The sequence below is a fragment of the Podarcis filfolensis genome (genome assembly GCF_964270895.1).
Source record: "Podarcis filfolensis genome assembly, chromosome: 5".
NCBI lineage: Eukaryota > Metazoa > Chordata > Lepidosauria > Squamata > Lacertidae > Podarcis > Podarcis filfolensis.
In genome coordinates this window covers 4,113,806-4,130,807 of record NC_139608.1, presented here as the reverse complement: position 1 = coordinate 4,130,807, position 17,002 = coordinate 4,113,806, and the positions used below count along the sequence as shown (strand labels likewise).

The 17,002-nt window shown below is 43.9% G+C and overlaps 2 protein-coding genes across 2 annotated transcripts in view; one reads left to right on the top strand and one right to left on the bottom strand.

Annotated features, from left to right (window-relative positions):
• Window positions 1-17,002, top strand: part of HTR2B (5-hydroxytryptamine receptor 2B) — a 176,970-nt gene that overhangs the window by 29,519 nt on the left and 130,449 nt on the right. The window lies entirely within an intron of this gene.
• PSMD1 (proteasome 26S subunit, non-ATPase 1) overlaps window positions 1-17,002 on the bottom strand; it is a 92,025-nt gene that overhangs the window by 67,612 nt on the left and 7,411 nt on the right. Inside the window, exons 6-16 of the mRNA XM_083612767.1 lie at window positions 16,661-16,804; window positions 15,155-15,381; window positions 14,184-14,247; window positions 12,016-12,144; window positions 10,120-10,208; window positions 8,839-8,917; window positions 8,116-8,289; window positions 7,303-7,414; window positions 6,948-7,144; window positions 5,774-5,869; window positions 5,123-5,187 (exon numbers count right to left, since the gene is read on the bottom strand). Of these exons, the coding sequence (XP_083468893.1) occupies window positions 5,123-5,187; window positions 5,774-5,869; window positions 6,948-7,144; window positions 7,303-7,414; window positions 8,116-8,289; window positions 8,839-8,917; window positions 10,120-10,208; window positions 12,016-12,144; window positions 14,184-14,247; window positions 15,155-15,381; window positions 16,661-16,804 (1,376 nt within the window). The remainder of the gene's footprint in view (window positions 1-5,122; window positions 5,188-5,773; window positions 5,870-6,947; window positions 7,145-7,302; window positions 7,415-8,115; window positions 8,290-8,838; window positions 8,918-10,119; window positions 10,209-12,015; window positions 12,145-14,183; window positions 14,248-15,154; window positions 15,382-16,660; window positions 16,805-17,002) is intronic.

Sequence of the window (17,002 nt, the reverse complement as noted above, 5' to 3'; positions counted from 1 at the left end):
TAATAAGCCAAAGGCCTGGGAGAAGAGGAATGTTTTCACCTGGTGCCTAAAGTTATATAATGGCTTGCATATATACAACGAAATAAACAACTATCCGACTTTTAGAAGACTTTTATTACTCTTCCCATTTTTCTTCCCAATTTACGTATTTTATTTTGGTTTTGCTGTTATTTATTGAATTTATTAGCAACCCTTCATCAACGAAGATCCCAGGGCGGCATCATGTAGTAACTGAAAGGACACCATGGTAATATAGTACAAAACACAATCTAATAAAATAACTAAATTAGAGTCACGTTGAAACTTTGCTATAAGTTGCTATTATTTAGGAGGCTGTGCACAAGCAAATGCAGCAGGGACAAGTTACTGACAAACTGTCCCTGCTTTGCCCCTCACTTTTCTACCTCCATACAGATCTCTCAGCCTGAGCTTCAGATCTGCAATATAGGGGCAATACCACCAGCCGACATCACAAGGGTGTTGAAGATTGTGTTAAAATTAGGAATGCTTGAGGAATTCAGTCTTTGCAAATACCAATAAAAAATGACCTGATCGCAGATCGGAAATAGCTATTGCCCGATTTTGCAGTTTCCTGAATTTTGCAACATAAGCTCTTGGCAATTAAATACATTATGCTAGGGTTACTGTTGTTGTTAAATGTATACAGTATATACTCAGATAAAAGTAGGAATGGAACGGAATTATGTAAAGATGATACAGATCAGAATAACACAGACTGGGCCATCTCTAGCTAATTCAGACGACACACTCTAGATAGCGGTGTTTCTCAGCACCACTGCAAGTGAATGGCACTCATCAGCTCCAGCACTCATGCCATGCCCAGAGAAGGCACAACCGAATGGATAAACTCAGAAAAAAAGATAACGGTACCATTTGGCAGGAAGCTCTCAATTCCAGATTATGTTTTATACTTGGCCGGGGGGAGGGGGGAAGCTGCAGTAAGATCAGAGAGCTAAAACTCTTTTATTAGAACCAGTTTGGAGCAGGGGAGGGAAATCACTGAAAAGTATGGAAGGAGTGTGTGGAATTTGCCTTCTGTATAAGCACACACACAGAGGTCAACTGAAGAGTACCAGTTCCCTTCCGGACAAAGGCTGTTCCACGCTTGGCGTGTTGGGGAGGGCAGACGCGCCGCTGTGCCACACATTTAGCACAACAGCTCCACAGAGACACCTGCTGCCCACGCAGGGGAAGGGGAGGAGCGGCACGCAAAATTATACGTGGCACTTTCTGGAAAAGGGGTGGGCAAGACACATTTATGGCTGCAGGATGACACACAGCTACAAATGATGGCCCCGTCTCTCAGAACCGACCAGATGACAGATTTGGTGACTGGGGGCGGCCGCCGAGACCATATAACACCGGTCTTGAAAGACCTACATTGGCTCCCAGTACGTTTTCGAGCACAATTCAAAGTGTTGGTGCCGACCTTTAAAGTCCTAAACGGCCTCGGTCCAGTATATCTGAAGGAGCGTCTCCTCCCCCATCGTTCTGCCCGGACACTGAGGTCCAGCTCCGAGGGCCTTCTGGCGGTTCCCTCATTGCGAGAGGCCAAGTTACAGGGAACCAGGCAGAGGGCCTTCTTGGTAGTGGCGCCCGCCCTGTGGAACGCCCTCCCATCAGATGTCAAAGCGATAAACATCTACTTGACATTCAGAAGACATCTTAAGGCAGCCCTGTTCAGGGAAGTTTTTAATATGTGACATTTTAGTGTATCTTTCATCTTTGTTGGAAGCCGCTCAGAGTGGCTGGGGAAACCCAGCCAGATGGGCAGGGTACAAATAAATTATTATTATTATTATTATTATTATTATTATTATTATTATTATTTCAAAAGAAGAACAGGGATCTGGTGGGCTTCTTCATAGAGATCGTTCCTCAACTGGGGTGCTACTACCAAGGCAACCCTACTGCAGACACCAAAAAACTTTAGATCTTAGGTAAGTGGAATGGGGAGCAGGACTTCTCCCATTAAAGCGGGGTTTGGTGGAGTACAAGTTGCAGGAAAACTACAAGGAATGTGAGCTCCCCTTTTCAGCAGGAACTGGGACCGTCTCCAAAGCTGTGTGAGCTGCAAGCCCATGAAGGAATAAGGTGAAAACATCAGCCTTTAGGGTTGTCGGGTAGTATAAAGTCTAGGGGGCAGCTGCTTGCAGCCTCTGCTCGCTGAACTTACTTTTAAACCTTCTGCACAGATTCTGGATTCAATGCAAACGGAAGACAGAATTGGCTGTCGGTGTTCGCAGTGCAGATGAACATTACCCAGGACCCTGTCTAAGCAGCTGTTCTCAAACTTTTTTCTCTGGGCCACACTCTCAGAATAAAAATTTGCTCATGCCACACCAGTTTTTTTTTTAATTGATTTATAACTTAGAGCTCAACTATTTCATAATATGATCAAGAGACATCCAGAAAATATAAAACATAAGAACAGGAAGCATTACCAAAATATAATATTGATTGTCCTTGAATCTTCCTGCTGTACTTGCCATCGTCTCCTGCTACGTCAGTGTGACATGCCGTACTCCACTGGCCTAACTTGAAAGAGCTGTGGATTGGACTCTGAAAATTCCTACTGTCCAGTTTTATAATCTACCATTAGTACAAAAGAGGAGCAGGGGGGTTTAAAATTTGTGAACTAATAAAAGCGTTAAAACCGAATTCCATCTTCTGAACCCAAGAATCAATCAATTTATGCTAGGCCAGTATTTCCTACTCCGGCTGCGAGCTGCTTCCCAGAGTCTCAGACAGAGGGCCTTCCCGCCCTTTTTTTCAATCCCAGGGGCTGAACCTCGGGTCTTTATTTTATTTATTAAAATATTTATATGCCACCACCTCATGAAATATCAGGGTGGTGCACAACAATGATGCGTATATAATAAAACTTAAGATCTTCTGCACGCAAATATATGTACTCTGCAACTAAACTCAGTTTCCTTCTTGATCCTACAAAGAACTGCTCTACTGTTTTTGTTTTTAAACGCTGTTAGCCACCCCAGGTTAGTGGGAGTTATATAAATTCAAATTAAATAAAATGTACATTGCAGTTTAATTCAAGAATATTTGGAAACACTTCTCTCTCTTAAAACACTGAGTCATTGTACAAGAGTTACTTAGTAAGCCGACATCCACATCCTCAAGAATGACTGCAATTTATTCTTCTTAAACGTTAACTAACATTCCTGGCTTGAATATTATCCATCCTTGATCTGATACTTCCCAGACACTTCATTGATATTATGTCCTCTTAACAGGACTTCACACACTTAATTCCACTTTTGGCAACTCCTAGTGGAAAGTTTCAACAAGAGTTATACTGAAAGTGCAGAGACAAGTCTCATATGCCTCTCAGAAAAACACCTCCATCCAACCCTCTCCAGCGCCACTAAACAAAGGCTGAACTTAATATATTCATTTGTCTCTTCCGAGAGCTTCACACTTATCCATATGCCTTCTTTATTGGTCTGAAGGCAATCTGCTCTGGAAGCCCCAAGATATTTAATAAATTTCATTTGTTTATTCATTTAAAAGATTTTTAAAGCTCATCTTTCACAACACACTGCCCTCACAAGGTGACCTACAAGGCTCAAGCATGGGAAAATACTACTACAAAACACGCACGACCAGCTGCACAATTCAGACAAACGCAGACTTGAATAAATTTGCCGTCAGAATTTTTGTTTAATAAAACCCAGCAGGGATGAGGGCATACATGTCTCTCTGGGAAGCGGATTCCAAAGGTGTGGGACAACCACTGAGGACCTGCCAGCCTAAAAGCGTTCAGTGGCAAGGGCACTTATCTCAATGCTCAGACAGGATCAGGCAAGTGTAGGTGGTCCCAACCCATTTAGGACTTTAAAGGCCCAAGTTGGCACCTTGAATTGGGCTCAGAAATGAACATGCAGCCAAATGAAAGTGACACAGTGTACATGAAATGACCTGAACATCACTCTCACAAGCAACTGTGTTCTGTACCAGTTGCTGTTCCTGAACAGCCTTTAAGGGTGACCCCATGGAGAGCACACTGAAATAATCAAACCTGGACATAACCATGTCATGCACCACTGTGCCAGAGTCTTCCTTCTCTAGTTAGGGTCCCAGCTGTCAATCTGGCCTAAAGCTAGTAAAAAGGCCCTCCTAGTAATGTCATCTGTGCCTCCACAGGCAGCAGAGAACCCAGCAGTGCACCCAGACTGAGTATCTGGCCTTTCAGGGGAAGACTGATCCCATCCAGACAGATCTAAACCTCCTTCCAGATTAGCAGGCCTTCCAAATGGAGTACAGTACTTCTGTTTCATCCAGATTAAGTTTCAGCTTGTTAGCCCTCAACTAGCACCTGTTACGAAAAAGGAGCAATGCTGCTGAGTGCTCCAGATGGCTGGAAAGCCAAACAGGATGTTCATGTTTTGGGACTGTACCGTGGGAACAAGGGACAGTCTATTCTGTGCACTGAGCACCGGATGTTAGCTCAGAGTGTCACATGACCCTGTACTGGAAGTACATGGGACGAGTTATTCTCTCTGCTGTTGGTGTTGAGAGAGTGCAGACATGTTTCCTCTGCACTGCTGGAAAGACAGAAATAAAGGCATGTAAAGACATTTCTGTCTGTCTCTTTCCCCTCCCTGGGGATGGCAGGGAAGAGGGGAGGAGTGGTTGTGTTCTTCTCACGTTTGAGAAGGATCGCCGATAAGAGATCTCGCCTTGTCTTGCCGGGAGCCGCTGACGGGGGAGATCAACAAGGAACTCAAGCCGGGCACCTGGAGAGTGGCCAATTCCTCTGACTAAGGCTTGAATTCCGACAGCACCTACCTTGATTTTTATTGAGGAGCAGCACTTTCTGCCACACGCATCCAGCAAACAAAGCCACCCATCCACACCCAACCTTCTATGGCAGCTTCAAAGCCCCAGCCCACTAAAGAGATTCCCACCTTGCTTCTTTATCTCTCATTCTAACACAGCATTAAGCATTCCACAAATTGCTATTCTGCAAGTGCTCAGCTGAGACCAGGTTAGTGTGCAGCAAGTGGAGTATAAGGGAATTCCTAGAACTTCAGATAAATCTTACTGCAGACCGCAGAACGGATGGAAACAGAAACTGTACCTGAACAAAATGAAACCCAGTGATTCAACAGCTGCACGTCTCACATCATCATTGACATCACTCACCTAATAAAAAAGGGAAAAAACAGCAAAAAGTCAGGGCAAAATACCTAAAGCGTACAGAAATGTACAGAAATATCTAGAAGGGACTAATGCATTTTTTTCCCAGAGATGTGCAGATGGATTTAAAATGGACCACAGCCATCAAATGACTAGTATCATTAGACCATGACATTCTACTGCTGGAATAGGTAAAAAGGTTAAGTCCAGGTTAAGTCCAGTCAAAGGCGACTATGGGGTTGTGGCGCTCATCTCGCTTTCAGGACGAGGGAGACGGCATTTGTCTAGACAGCTTTCTGGGTCATGTAGCCAGCATGACTAAACTGCTTCTGGCGCAACGGAACACCGTGACGGAAGCCAGAGCACACGGAAATGCCGTTTGCCTTCCCACCACAGCTGTACCTATTTATCTACTTGCACTGGCATGCTTTCGAACTGCTAGGTTGGCAGGAGCTGGGACATAGCAATGGGAGCTCACCCTGTCACGAGGACTCGAACCGCCGACCTTCTGATCGGCAAGCCCAAGAGGCTCAGTTATTCTCAAAGTAGACCCATTCAAAGTACAGTCTGCTCCAGAGCCAGCCATACTTACAGCAACATGCAACAGACGTCTGATTGCCTTGTTGTTTCCTGAGCCACAGTAAGCCATTGCAACAGTATACATCCCTGAACGGCGGAGGATCGGATCCTGGAAGAGGTAGAGCACTTTACATTTAAACTGTTACATATCGGGGGGTGGGGGGGTGGAATCAAAGGAGAAAGACTCTGAATTCCTGAGCTAGATGAACCATCAGACTGACAGCTTCCTGTGAGCTCACTTTCCAACTCTATTTTTAAAAAGTTGTGGTGTGACCCATTACTGTACTGAGTTGGAAAGTGGCTTCTTTTAAAACTGCTACCTAGGACTTACAGGAAAAACCTAAATTCCAGTTGAAATATGATGCATGACCAGCAAATCTTAAATTTATCAAAAGTTGACCAAACTACTACTAGAAAACCAATCAGTTGAAGACTCCAGTCAGTATTCAGATTCTTGAGCAAACCAGCCTCCCGAAACAGTCATTGCAGTCTTTTTATTTGCTTTTGTGTTCTGAGCATCTAGAAGACACGTACGCTAAATAAATACTGAAGAACAATAGTATGAAGAGCTTGAGGCTTTTATGCTAATCAAGGCTAAAAACTGCATATTGTCTGTACTGCTTTGTGCGATGCTGCTTTAGATCAGAGGCAGGCAGAAGACAAATGTCTGAGTAATTTCAAGTAGATCAGCAAGGATTTCTCACTCAGGTTTCTAGTAAAATCAAAGTAGATTTCACAAATCTCATGTTTGCCCACCCCAGCTTAGAAGGCTGAAGAATACTACGTGCTTTACGTCTCAATCAACAGCCAAAAGATCTTCCAAAATTAATCTGTTCCATATTTAGCAGCTTTTTTCATTTAATTGTTGATAGAGTGAGCCAGAAAGCTTGCTGGTGGCTAATTAAGTCAGTAGATAAATTTTGGCAAGACACTATACTTCAGCCTTAATCAAGCATCCTATAATAACATGGGGCTTTGAAGAACCTCTGCCATAAAAAATGGCATTTATTCCAGTTCATTATGTATTAATTTTTACCCGATTCCTGTCTTGGGAGGCAGGTTGTGGGTTAGAAGGTGGACTATTTTACACAGACACCCTAAAGTGCTAAAAGGCAAGTATTATTAAGATACCCTGAAGAAAAAGGCTGAAGCGGAGTGGGTAGTTTTGCAGGAAGAGCTACACTCACCTTATCTCTGCAGAGGCTCTCTATGAGGGCATCTGCCTCCTCCATTCTGCCATACATCACCAAGGCAATGCCAACTGCCAGGCCCCGCAAGATCTTCTCATGCTGGGTTTCTTGGGCATATCCCACCATGTCCTCAATCGCCTGTGCATTTTTAGACCCAAGCATCACCAGCCCAAGAGCCAGCCCAGCTGCTTCACCTTTAAGGGGGAAAAGGAAGAAACTAAAGACAGAGCACAACAGGACTTCATCACTGCTTCCGCCTGCCGTCCTGAATAGAGTACACAGGATGATGGCTTGGCCTGCGGTGGGAGGAGTAGGTTTAAGACACACACTTGTGTCCACGGCAGTTGCTTACCTGTCACAGCATCATCTTGGTACAAGTTAGTTTTGAGAAGGTCGTAGACATCCTGGCGGGCAGTCCCCATGGCAGCCAAACCAAGTCCCAGGCTGCCCCCATGTCGGACAATCTGTAATAAAAGTAAGATAGATTTTTCTTTTCTCTCTGTGACTCTACTTAAAACTTCTCAGGAGGGCTACGAAGATCAGAACACAGTCCTCACTCTTGGAGTGAGACAGAGAACCCATGAACTCATTCCACATTCAACTCTTGGTAGTCATTTTTCTAGTTATTCTGCATTGCAGGGGGTGGGACTCGATGACCCATGGGTCCCTTCTAACTCTACAATTCTATGCAAAATTACATGCTCAGGTTGCAAACATGATCCGTGCAGGACGCACGTTCGCAACCCACAGCGTTCGCAACCCGCGTCTGCGCATGTGCAAAGCGCGATTTAGCACTTCTGCGCATGTGCGACCGCCGAAACCTGGAAGTAACCCGTTCCGGTACTTCTAGATTTCGGTGGTCTGCAACCCGAAAAAACGCAGCCTGAAGCGCCTGTAACCCGAGGTATGACTGTATCTTCCTTCCTTCACTGTGATGTAATTTTCAGCATTTGAAAAAGAAACACATTATTGATTCTTCATGAGAGCCAACCACATTTTACCTTGCATATTTTTTTATTTATGGCCTTTATATCCTAGACTTCAATAAAACTTCTGGGGCAGCTAACGCAATCATGGGCTAAGTGTTGAGAAGTCCAGCGACCCACATGCTATCCCTAAGGCACTCAATCACCTATGCAGGTGATTCAAACGAGACAATACTTACATCATTGCTGGCATTCTTCAGCTGGTTCAGCAAATAGTCTATGATGTCACCACCATGATTGGCATGGATGAGTCCCAGGGCATAAAGCCCACCACCTTCCTGATAGGCAGACCCTGGGGACGTGTCTTTCGGCAGATACGTTGCCATTAACTGAAGAGCTTCCTTCTCATGACCCTGTAAATTCACAAGGAAAAAAGAGAGAACTATGAAGAGCTTTGATGCGTCAGCCCAAGGGGGGTCCATCTTCTGCAGCCATTTTCCCCCAATTGGAACTAAGCTGAACTAATTTAGTATGGATTCAGTACTATGAACTTAGCAGGCACATGCATCTTGAACGCACCCTGTGATGGACAAGCAGTTTGCATCCCTTTTTGAATGCACATGTAGTACACACACACACACACACACACACACACACACACACAGGAACATGCACTGAGTCTATTTTGTGTCCACAATAAAATATAGGCCAGTAAGAGAAGACTGCACTTGTAAATACAGTAGCTCAATGAAAGTGAAATTTAAAATTCTTATGTCTAAGAGTTTAATGTCACTGATAGTTGTGTAACATAAACCAGCAACAGGTGGACACATGCCACCTCTGTCTAAAAGCTGGGTCAGAACCTGCAATGTAAACAGAAAGGCCTCAATATATCCTGAAGATGACAAGCCCACCAACACCTCAGATGTTATCAAAAACACTGTGATACATTTTAGTATTACCTTATGTATGACACCGAGGCTGGCTGTAGCAGTGAACTTTGCCCAGTTGGTAGCCCTGGCAAGCCACTCCAAATTATCTCTGCAGAGAGAAATATTGGGAATTGGTCTTAGTCTCAGAAGTGTTCAAACTTTCACATCACAGGAATAGAGTGTTTAGAAGTTGGCTGCTTGTTTCACTTTGTCTGCTCTGGTCTAGTTTGACTCAAAGCTAGCAATATCTGCAGCCAGAAATCTTTGTACAGTGGTACCTCGGGTTACATACGCTTCACGTTACAGACTCCGCTCACCCAAAAATAGTACCTTGGGTTAAGAACTTTGCTTCAGGATGAGAACAGAAATCGTGCTACGGCGGCGCGGCGGCGGCAGGAGGCCCCATTAGCTAAAGTGGTGCTTCAGGTTAAGAACAGTTTCAGGTTAAGAACGGACCTCCGGAACAAATTAAGTACTTAACCCGAGGTACCACTGTATTCCAAGACCAAAACTTTCATCATAAAGGAAACAAAATTGCTGGACACGAAGTAAATTGCACAGTTCGGAATATTATTCCAAGGTGCTCATTTTCAACCATTTGGTCAATCTGCACAAGACAGGAGCACTGTATTTCTTCCTATTGTTTTCCTGCCCTAAACAAAGCGTCAGAGTTACACTGCTTTTAAAAGAAACACACGTGAGGTTGGCACAGCTCTAAGAGGGAGCTCTGACTACAGCAAAGGGTGCTTCCTAGCTCAACAAGGATCCATCTCTGACTCTCCAGTGGCTAAATCAACGCACACTGGAAGAGGAGATCATTATATGAGGGAATGACAATAAGCTGAACACCATACGAAAGTTCTCAGTCCTAAATATTAGGGCCTTTTGATGGCGCTATTTGAACATTCTCAAACCTAGAAAATCTGAATTAATAAATAAATAAGTCCCAGACTTTCAGAAATGGCACCTTACCTTGCATTTGTGAAACTGCACACAAACGTCCCTGAACAAAAGCTAAATAGTGGGACAGTAGAAGTAGTTACAAAATTCTTGCTGAGGGCTCAGTGCACCAATATATGAACCCAAGAAATAGGTCAAGTCAGACCACTCTTCCAAGCTGCTGGAAAAGCCTGATTGACTCTTGACTTGTCCCAGGCCTTCCAGCCCAGATCATCCACATGCCAAAGCACACTCTCAACAGTATGGTATGCCATTTATAGAAAAGGATAGCAAAAGACTGCTCTCCTGCAACCATAGCAGATTAATTTATGCCCCCAAGAGTTGACATGCTGCTCCGCTGAAGGCTTTTACCTAAGGAACTGGTCACTGGTTGTTCCACAATGCATAAAGGAGTTTGCTATGACTGTTGCTGTATGACAGACAGAGTTCCGCACGGCGTCCTGGAGAGGCAAAACAGAAAAGTCACCACCAAGCAAAGAGGAACACGAGTATACGCTATAGAGAAACCTCATGCGTAGCTGTGTGCTCAGGTCCTAACATGGTAACTTTCCTTTTCCCTTTTCTGTTTCTGACTGTTCAGATCACAAAATCCATGTTGTAAAGCAAATATGATCTGTATTTCTTACAGTATGCTGCCAGAAATTTGTTGACTTGTCTGAAAACTTCTGAACTAAGCTTTTTTTAAAAGAAAAAAACACAACACAAATCTCACGAGGAAAGGCTGAAGGATATACATGCAGAGACAGATTAAAGGATAATAAAGGCAGTCTGAAGGGTATAAAACAGTACCTCCCTCCTCTACTGATGGATAATAGGCCACTACCTAAAACTTCAGGGAGGTTGATTCAAGACTGAATATAATCTGCTAACGTCCACTGTTAAAAAATGCTGAACTTGGTTCCTTTGTTAACTGTCACATACTAGCCCAGCAGGAATAGTATAAATGGAGAGAATTTGTGTAAGAACTTAAAGATGTTATCCAACAAAGTACTGTATTTACGTTTGCAGAAAGACTTCGGGCTGTGCAGTGGAACTAGACTTTCTGCCGCATGTGCCCCCCCCCCACAAAAATCTGTTATGGGTTTCCTCCAACCTTTTAGAGCAGAATTGGGGAGGGTCTAAGAGGAGTGCGTAGGGACAGGGGAGGAAACAGAGATCCTTGCACTAAGGGAACGACTTCACTGCAGTCCTCAGTTCCCCCACTAGAAACCCCTTTGCTCTTGGATCAAGAACCCTCCTTGCTGCTTTTGCATCTTAGCTTCTTCTCTTCTCTGCTGGGACAGCTCATTTGGGGTAGAACTTTTTAAAGAAATCTCCTTTTGCATATTACAATTACCTCTTTTGTGTTTTTCTCTATGTACTGTGCTCTCATACCACATTTTGCTAATATGCAAATATTCTTTGAAATTCTGAAGTAAATTAGTTTTTAATAATAATAATAATAATAAAATTTTATTTATATCCCGCCCTCCCCAGCCGAAGCCAGGCTCAGAGCGGCTAACAACAGTAAAAGTAACACAGTTTACGTAAAATCATAATCAATTAATTGAAATACATTCTAAAATCAGTTCATTCAAAAATCAATTCTGAATCAAATTAATGGCAACCATTGGGCTACAGTTCTATGAGGATTACAGAAGGAGAGAGGGGGTCAGACTGTGCCTTGGCCAAAGGCCTGGTGAAACAGCTCTGTCTTGCAGGCCCTGAGGAAAGATGTCAAGTCCCGCAGGGCCCTAGTCTCTTGTGACAAAGCGTTCCACCAGATGGGGGCCACGGCTGAAAAAGCCCTGGCTCTGGTTGAGGCCAGCCTAACCTACCTGTGGCCCGGGATCTCCAAGATGTTTTTATTTGAAGACTGTAAGGTCCTCCATGGGACATACAAGGAGAGGCGGCAAAAGGCCTTTTGCTCAAGTCTTTATTAATTTAAATATTTAAATATTCTCAGTATCATTCTGCTCAGAGCCCACAGTGCAGAACACAGAGGCACACTTCCTTCATGGGTTGTATTCCTTTACATTTTACTCAGAGTACACCTGTTGGAATTAACAGACCTAACTTTGCCATGTTCATTAATTTCATTGGGTCTACTCTAAGTAACACTGAGCTGGACACCACTCCTTATTCCACATTAAATAGCTAGCTGGTAACGTAATGCTATCGAAATGTCAAGGTGCATTATTCAGCCTCGAATCCAAAATTATCTCCCAGTGCTTGAAAAAGCCCACACAAATCATATATAGGCCTTACCTTTGTGTTTTTTAGAATCATGAGGTCTGTGTTATTGTTTCGTATTAAGAACTGCAGATGTAACTCAATGGCCATTTCACCACTTAATATTTTAATCATTTTTGGGATCTGATCTTTCGACTCTGGGTTCTTCGTATATGCACATGCAGAAAAAGACAAAAAAAATTACTTTTCAAAATCCCAACAAGTATCTCAAAACACCAGGACCAGCTTATCAGCCACGGTCACTTTTAAAGTTTACATGTACCAAGTACAGCTAGATTTATTTTGCCATCTCCATCAACATTCATGAGATACAGGTGTGGCCAGGCAGTTCAGTACCTTCAATGTTTCATCCTCTATATTCATTTATTGTAAGTAAGTAAGTAAGTAAGTAAGTAAATAAATAAATAAATGTATATTTAAGTACAGTGGTACCTCTGGTTGCAAACGGGATTTGTTCCGGAGCCCCGTTCGCAACCTGAAAGGAACGCAACCCGTGCCTGTGCACGCGCACGATTCGCCGCTTCTGTGCATGCACGTGACGTCATTTTGCACGTCTGCGCATGCGCGAGCGGCGAAACCTGGAAGTAACCCTTTCCGGTACTTCCGGGTCGCCGCGAGACACAACCTGAAAAAATGTAACCTGAAGCAAATGTAACAAGAGGTATGACTGTATATTTCTGTAGGAAACATTCCACTGAGGAGACTCAGAAACTACAGCCACAACTAGGAGTGGGAAGACTTTGGGCTTGTCAGATCTACAGTACTTTGTTTTTCACTAGAACCCCAAGACAGAGCTAGGTGCAAAACAGATACAGGTAGAATTAAGAGAATAGGATATCTCTTGTGTGTGTTCTCAGGCAAAGAGTTTGCTTTCACTAACAGGACTGAACTAAGCTCACAGTACTTGCATTCAGAATTCCATTCCTGTTAGCTTTTTTCATTTCACCAGCCAAATTTAGGTAGGAAAAGTAGTTTTGTTTCCATTGCTAAACAACCAGGAACAAGAAAACCTTCACCACCTACTGCAAATCCTGCAGGGGTCTACTAGTAGATCCCAACCTACCTTAAGCTAATCCCGCTCAATTCTGTCAATTCTTTTCAAATTGCATTCCAGCATTAAGTTGAGGTATACGTCTGGGATAATTTCTGCATGCGTGCACCTTGGCAGCGCTTATTTTTCACAAAGGAAAGATTCGAGACACACCTCTTTCCAAATGCTCACTCAAACAGCATGGAATCTCCACCAATGCATGGGATCTCTACTTCTTCACTCAAGACTAGCCTTTTTTTCTTTTTAAACGTTTGTATCTGCTTGAATGTCATTTAATTTTCTTGCAACGTCCACACAAGCAACACAGAGAAAACCTCCACAATTTGGAGGCAATTTGCACTGTGCCCAGAAAATGGCCTGGGAGCACCACGGCTGTAGGAATTACTGAAGCCAAGTCAGCGCACACTTGATGGAGAGCCCCATATAAGACTGACTCCTGTGAGAGGAAGGTGGCATAAAAAGCCCTACATTTAGGGTAATTTCTTTTCCTTTCTTACCCTACTGTATTTGGTGCTTTCTCCTCCAAGCGTCACAAGCAGCAGCAAAGTGCGACTTTTTCAACTTAAATATTTACAACTGCAATCAATGACCAAATAAGGCATTATTTTGTTTCCTACTTTCAAGGGCAAACCTTTATAACACACACTAATGCACCGAACAGTAAAACAGCAATAAATCTTTACGTGGGCTTCACAGGGCAGCTCTGATCTTTTATTGTTGGAAAAACATGCTGCATTAAGCAAGCATTCCATCCCTGAAAGATATGGAATTAGTAACTCTCTCATCCCTAGAAGTCACGGTTATCTGAGGGTGATCTGTTGTATAGGTTCTGAAAGTAGTAAAATCACAGCAGCCAAAGTCAAGTTGATCTAAGACTATAACCCTGTGATTGCGTGCTTCGGGGAAGAGAATATACACCGTGCTCCACAGCCTTTCAAGGCTGCAGTGAGACAACTGTGCAATGCCTCTGCTGGCTTTATAGTTGGTTCTCTGTTTTATAGCAAGATACGCAAGGATGTTGTGATTTTAATAATATTGTGCATTACCCTGAAGCCCACAGGATAAAATGCAGTCAAGAAATCTTATGAAATAAACAATGCATCAAGGATGCTTTATACACAGCAACACTTACGGTTTGAACAGCCTTCACTGCAGCAACAGGACTATTTGTCTTTTCTTCTGTCTCCATGGTATCACTATAAGAAAAGAGAGAGAAAAACAGTCTAACTTGCATTGTAACCTATGCCAAAACTACTGAGAAGGGCACAGGAATCAATAAGGTAATGAACATTTCATTTCACAGTCCTAACACTTCTACAAGTCTCCACACCTCTTAAAGCAAGAGAGAAAAGGCAACTGTGTTTCTCATGTTCACAACTGAGGCCAGTCAATACAGTCAGCAGAATCAAATGCTGAAGCTTTTTCTGCACTTGACCACTGAAGATTGCAGTTGTGGGAATACTTATTTGAATCCCCACCCCAATAGCAGGAGCATGCCTTTCCCTTTACGTACAACTTTGCAAGGCTGAATCCATCTCCCTTCTGTGCTCTTTTTTTCTACAGGGAGCCTTAAAAATAAAGAGGTATATATAAACACTGACAAATGGGAAACACTGGCCTGCGAGCGCTCTGCAAGTTTATTTTTAAGAGACACATAAACCAGAGTCATAACTGGGGGTGGGGAGACTTTGGGCTTGTCAGATCTACAGTACTTTGCTTTTCAATAGAACTGTAGGAGGAATCTATGGTTATCCGGGGGACGGACGGGACTCAGTATCTTAAACCAAACTACAAGTTCCAAGATTATTGCTGGAGAGACGGCACAATTTTGGTGCGTAGATACAATGACTGAAGTGTGTACGGTATTTACATACACTCAAGGGAGAAGGAAAGTGCACAAGGTACAACTGCTTGGTCCTCTTCTCTTTAGTTCAAGAAGCTGATTCCCTGACATCTAACCAAAACCCACCCTGTGATCCCAAGGCTAGCTCTGCCATACACCCCATTGGAGGGCAATTCATCTTGCAGCTCAGCACCTGACAGTATTTGTGTCTTCAAGCCACATGCCATCCATTTGGATGCTTCTTGCACAAGCTCCCTTACCCTTCCTTCTCTGACCCTGGGACAGTCCCTGTGTTGGTTGACCCAGGCACAGAATGAATAGGGGTGCCAACAGTGCGGAGGTTCTGGATAACGGAAGAGAGGAACTGCTGGCTGGCACTTTCATACAAGTCAAAGCAGATCTGGTAAGCCATGAGAAGGTTGTCCTCCTTGACCAGCTTCTCCAAGATGTCGCTCACGGCCTGCGGGTCATCCAAGAAGATGAGGCACTGCGGGAGAGAGAACAGAAGAAAAGTCAGAGGATGTCTCAGCATGGAAGTAGGAGTTTCATAAGGCCAACGATTTCTTAAAGGTAAAGGGACCCCTGACCATTAGGTCCAGTCGTGGCCGACTCTGGGGTTGCGGCACTCATCTCACTTTACTGGCCGAGGGAGCCGGCGTACAGCTTCCGGGTCATGTGGCCAGCATGACTAAGCTGCTTCTGGCAGAACCAAAGTAGCGCACGGAAACGCCCCATTGTGGGGATTCGAACCGCCGACCTTCTGATTGGCAAGTCCTAGGCTCTGTGGTTTAACCCACAGTGCCACCCGTGTCCCTAATGATTTATTACCCATTCATTATGTAAAATTTACTAGAAACATGTATCTGAACCCCATTCCCAATGAACTCATGTTAATGTTTGGGGTGGGGGGTGTTCCCCATTTCTACGCTTTTTATGGGCATTATTATAGTGGTTCCTGCATGCCATTGAAACCACTATAATATACCAAACAAGTCCCTGAAATAAATCTTCCTCCCTTCCTCTTTTCCCCTTTGTACACCTTCACAATAACTCTGAGGTAGGCTACACAGAGATAATAGTTTTGTTCCACCCTCTCAGCTTTGTGGCTGAGCAAAAATGTAGAGTCCAAGGGTTGAAGATGTTCCTATCATGCAACGGAACCCCCCCCCCTGAGATTCTCTTCTTCCACATCTTCCCTGAACCCTCCCAAATCTGCTCTGACAGTTCCCCCATTCCTCCAGTTTCGTGGCAGAAGCGGAAGCCATTCCACTCATGCAGTGACTTCACTAATTCCACCCCAACCCTTTTCACTATCCCACTCCGGCTTCTTTCAAGCACTCATTCGTTAAGAGCATTAACGACCAAAGGGGGGGGGGAAGTTTCACAACCAAAGCAAGTTGTCAAAACACATCAAAACAGCTGATGTGTTTCTAAAGCACTCAACAGTGTGGGTGCTTCAGCTGAGCCAAGCTACATCAGTTGTTTTGAGTTTCTCTTGAACCACAGGCCAAGGGGGCAGAAGCACATGGAAGAATTTTAGCAAGCAGGTCCCAGCATGTATCCCAGTTAATTTCAGTTAGCAACCACAATTTTCTTGGATGATGCGCATCTTACATTTTTACCTCCCCCCCACCTCTTCCTTCAAAGGGTGAAGTACGCATGCCACCATCTGGCAGATACTATTACTCAGATACCCTCCTCTCCCCCTGCTCCCAAGGCAAACTAGCATGTGGTCTGTAGCCATATGTACACACATAGCACATTACCTGGCACACATTGATGAAGTCAGGTTTTTCTAGGTTCATGTAGATTTTAACCAGAACTCTCAGTACCTGGTTGCGGAATTGCTTATTCTGCATCAAAGACATGCAGAGTTTCAAGCTGTACGCCAGCATTCCAGGAACATCATTCTGCCATGAAAGAAAATATTGTTGTGAAATTATTTTTCACAATTGTAATTTGTTGTTGTTGTTGTTTAGTGGTGTCCGCCTCTTCGTGACCCCCTGGACCAGAGCACGCCAGGCACTCCTGTCTTCCACTGCCTCCCGCAGTTTGGTCAAACTCATGTTGGTAGCTTCGAGAACACTGTCCAACCATCAATATTTTTT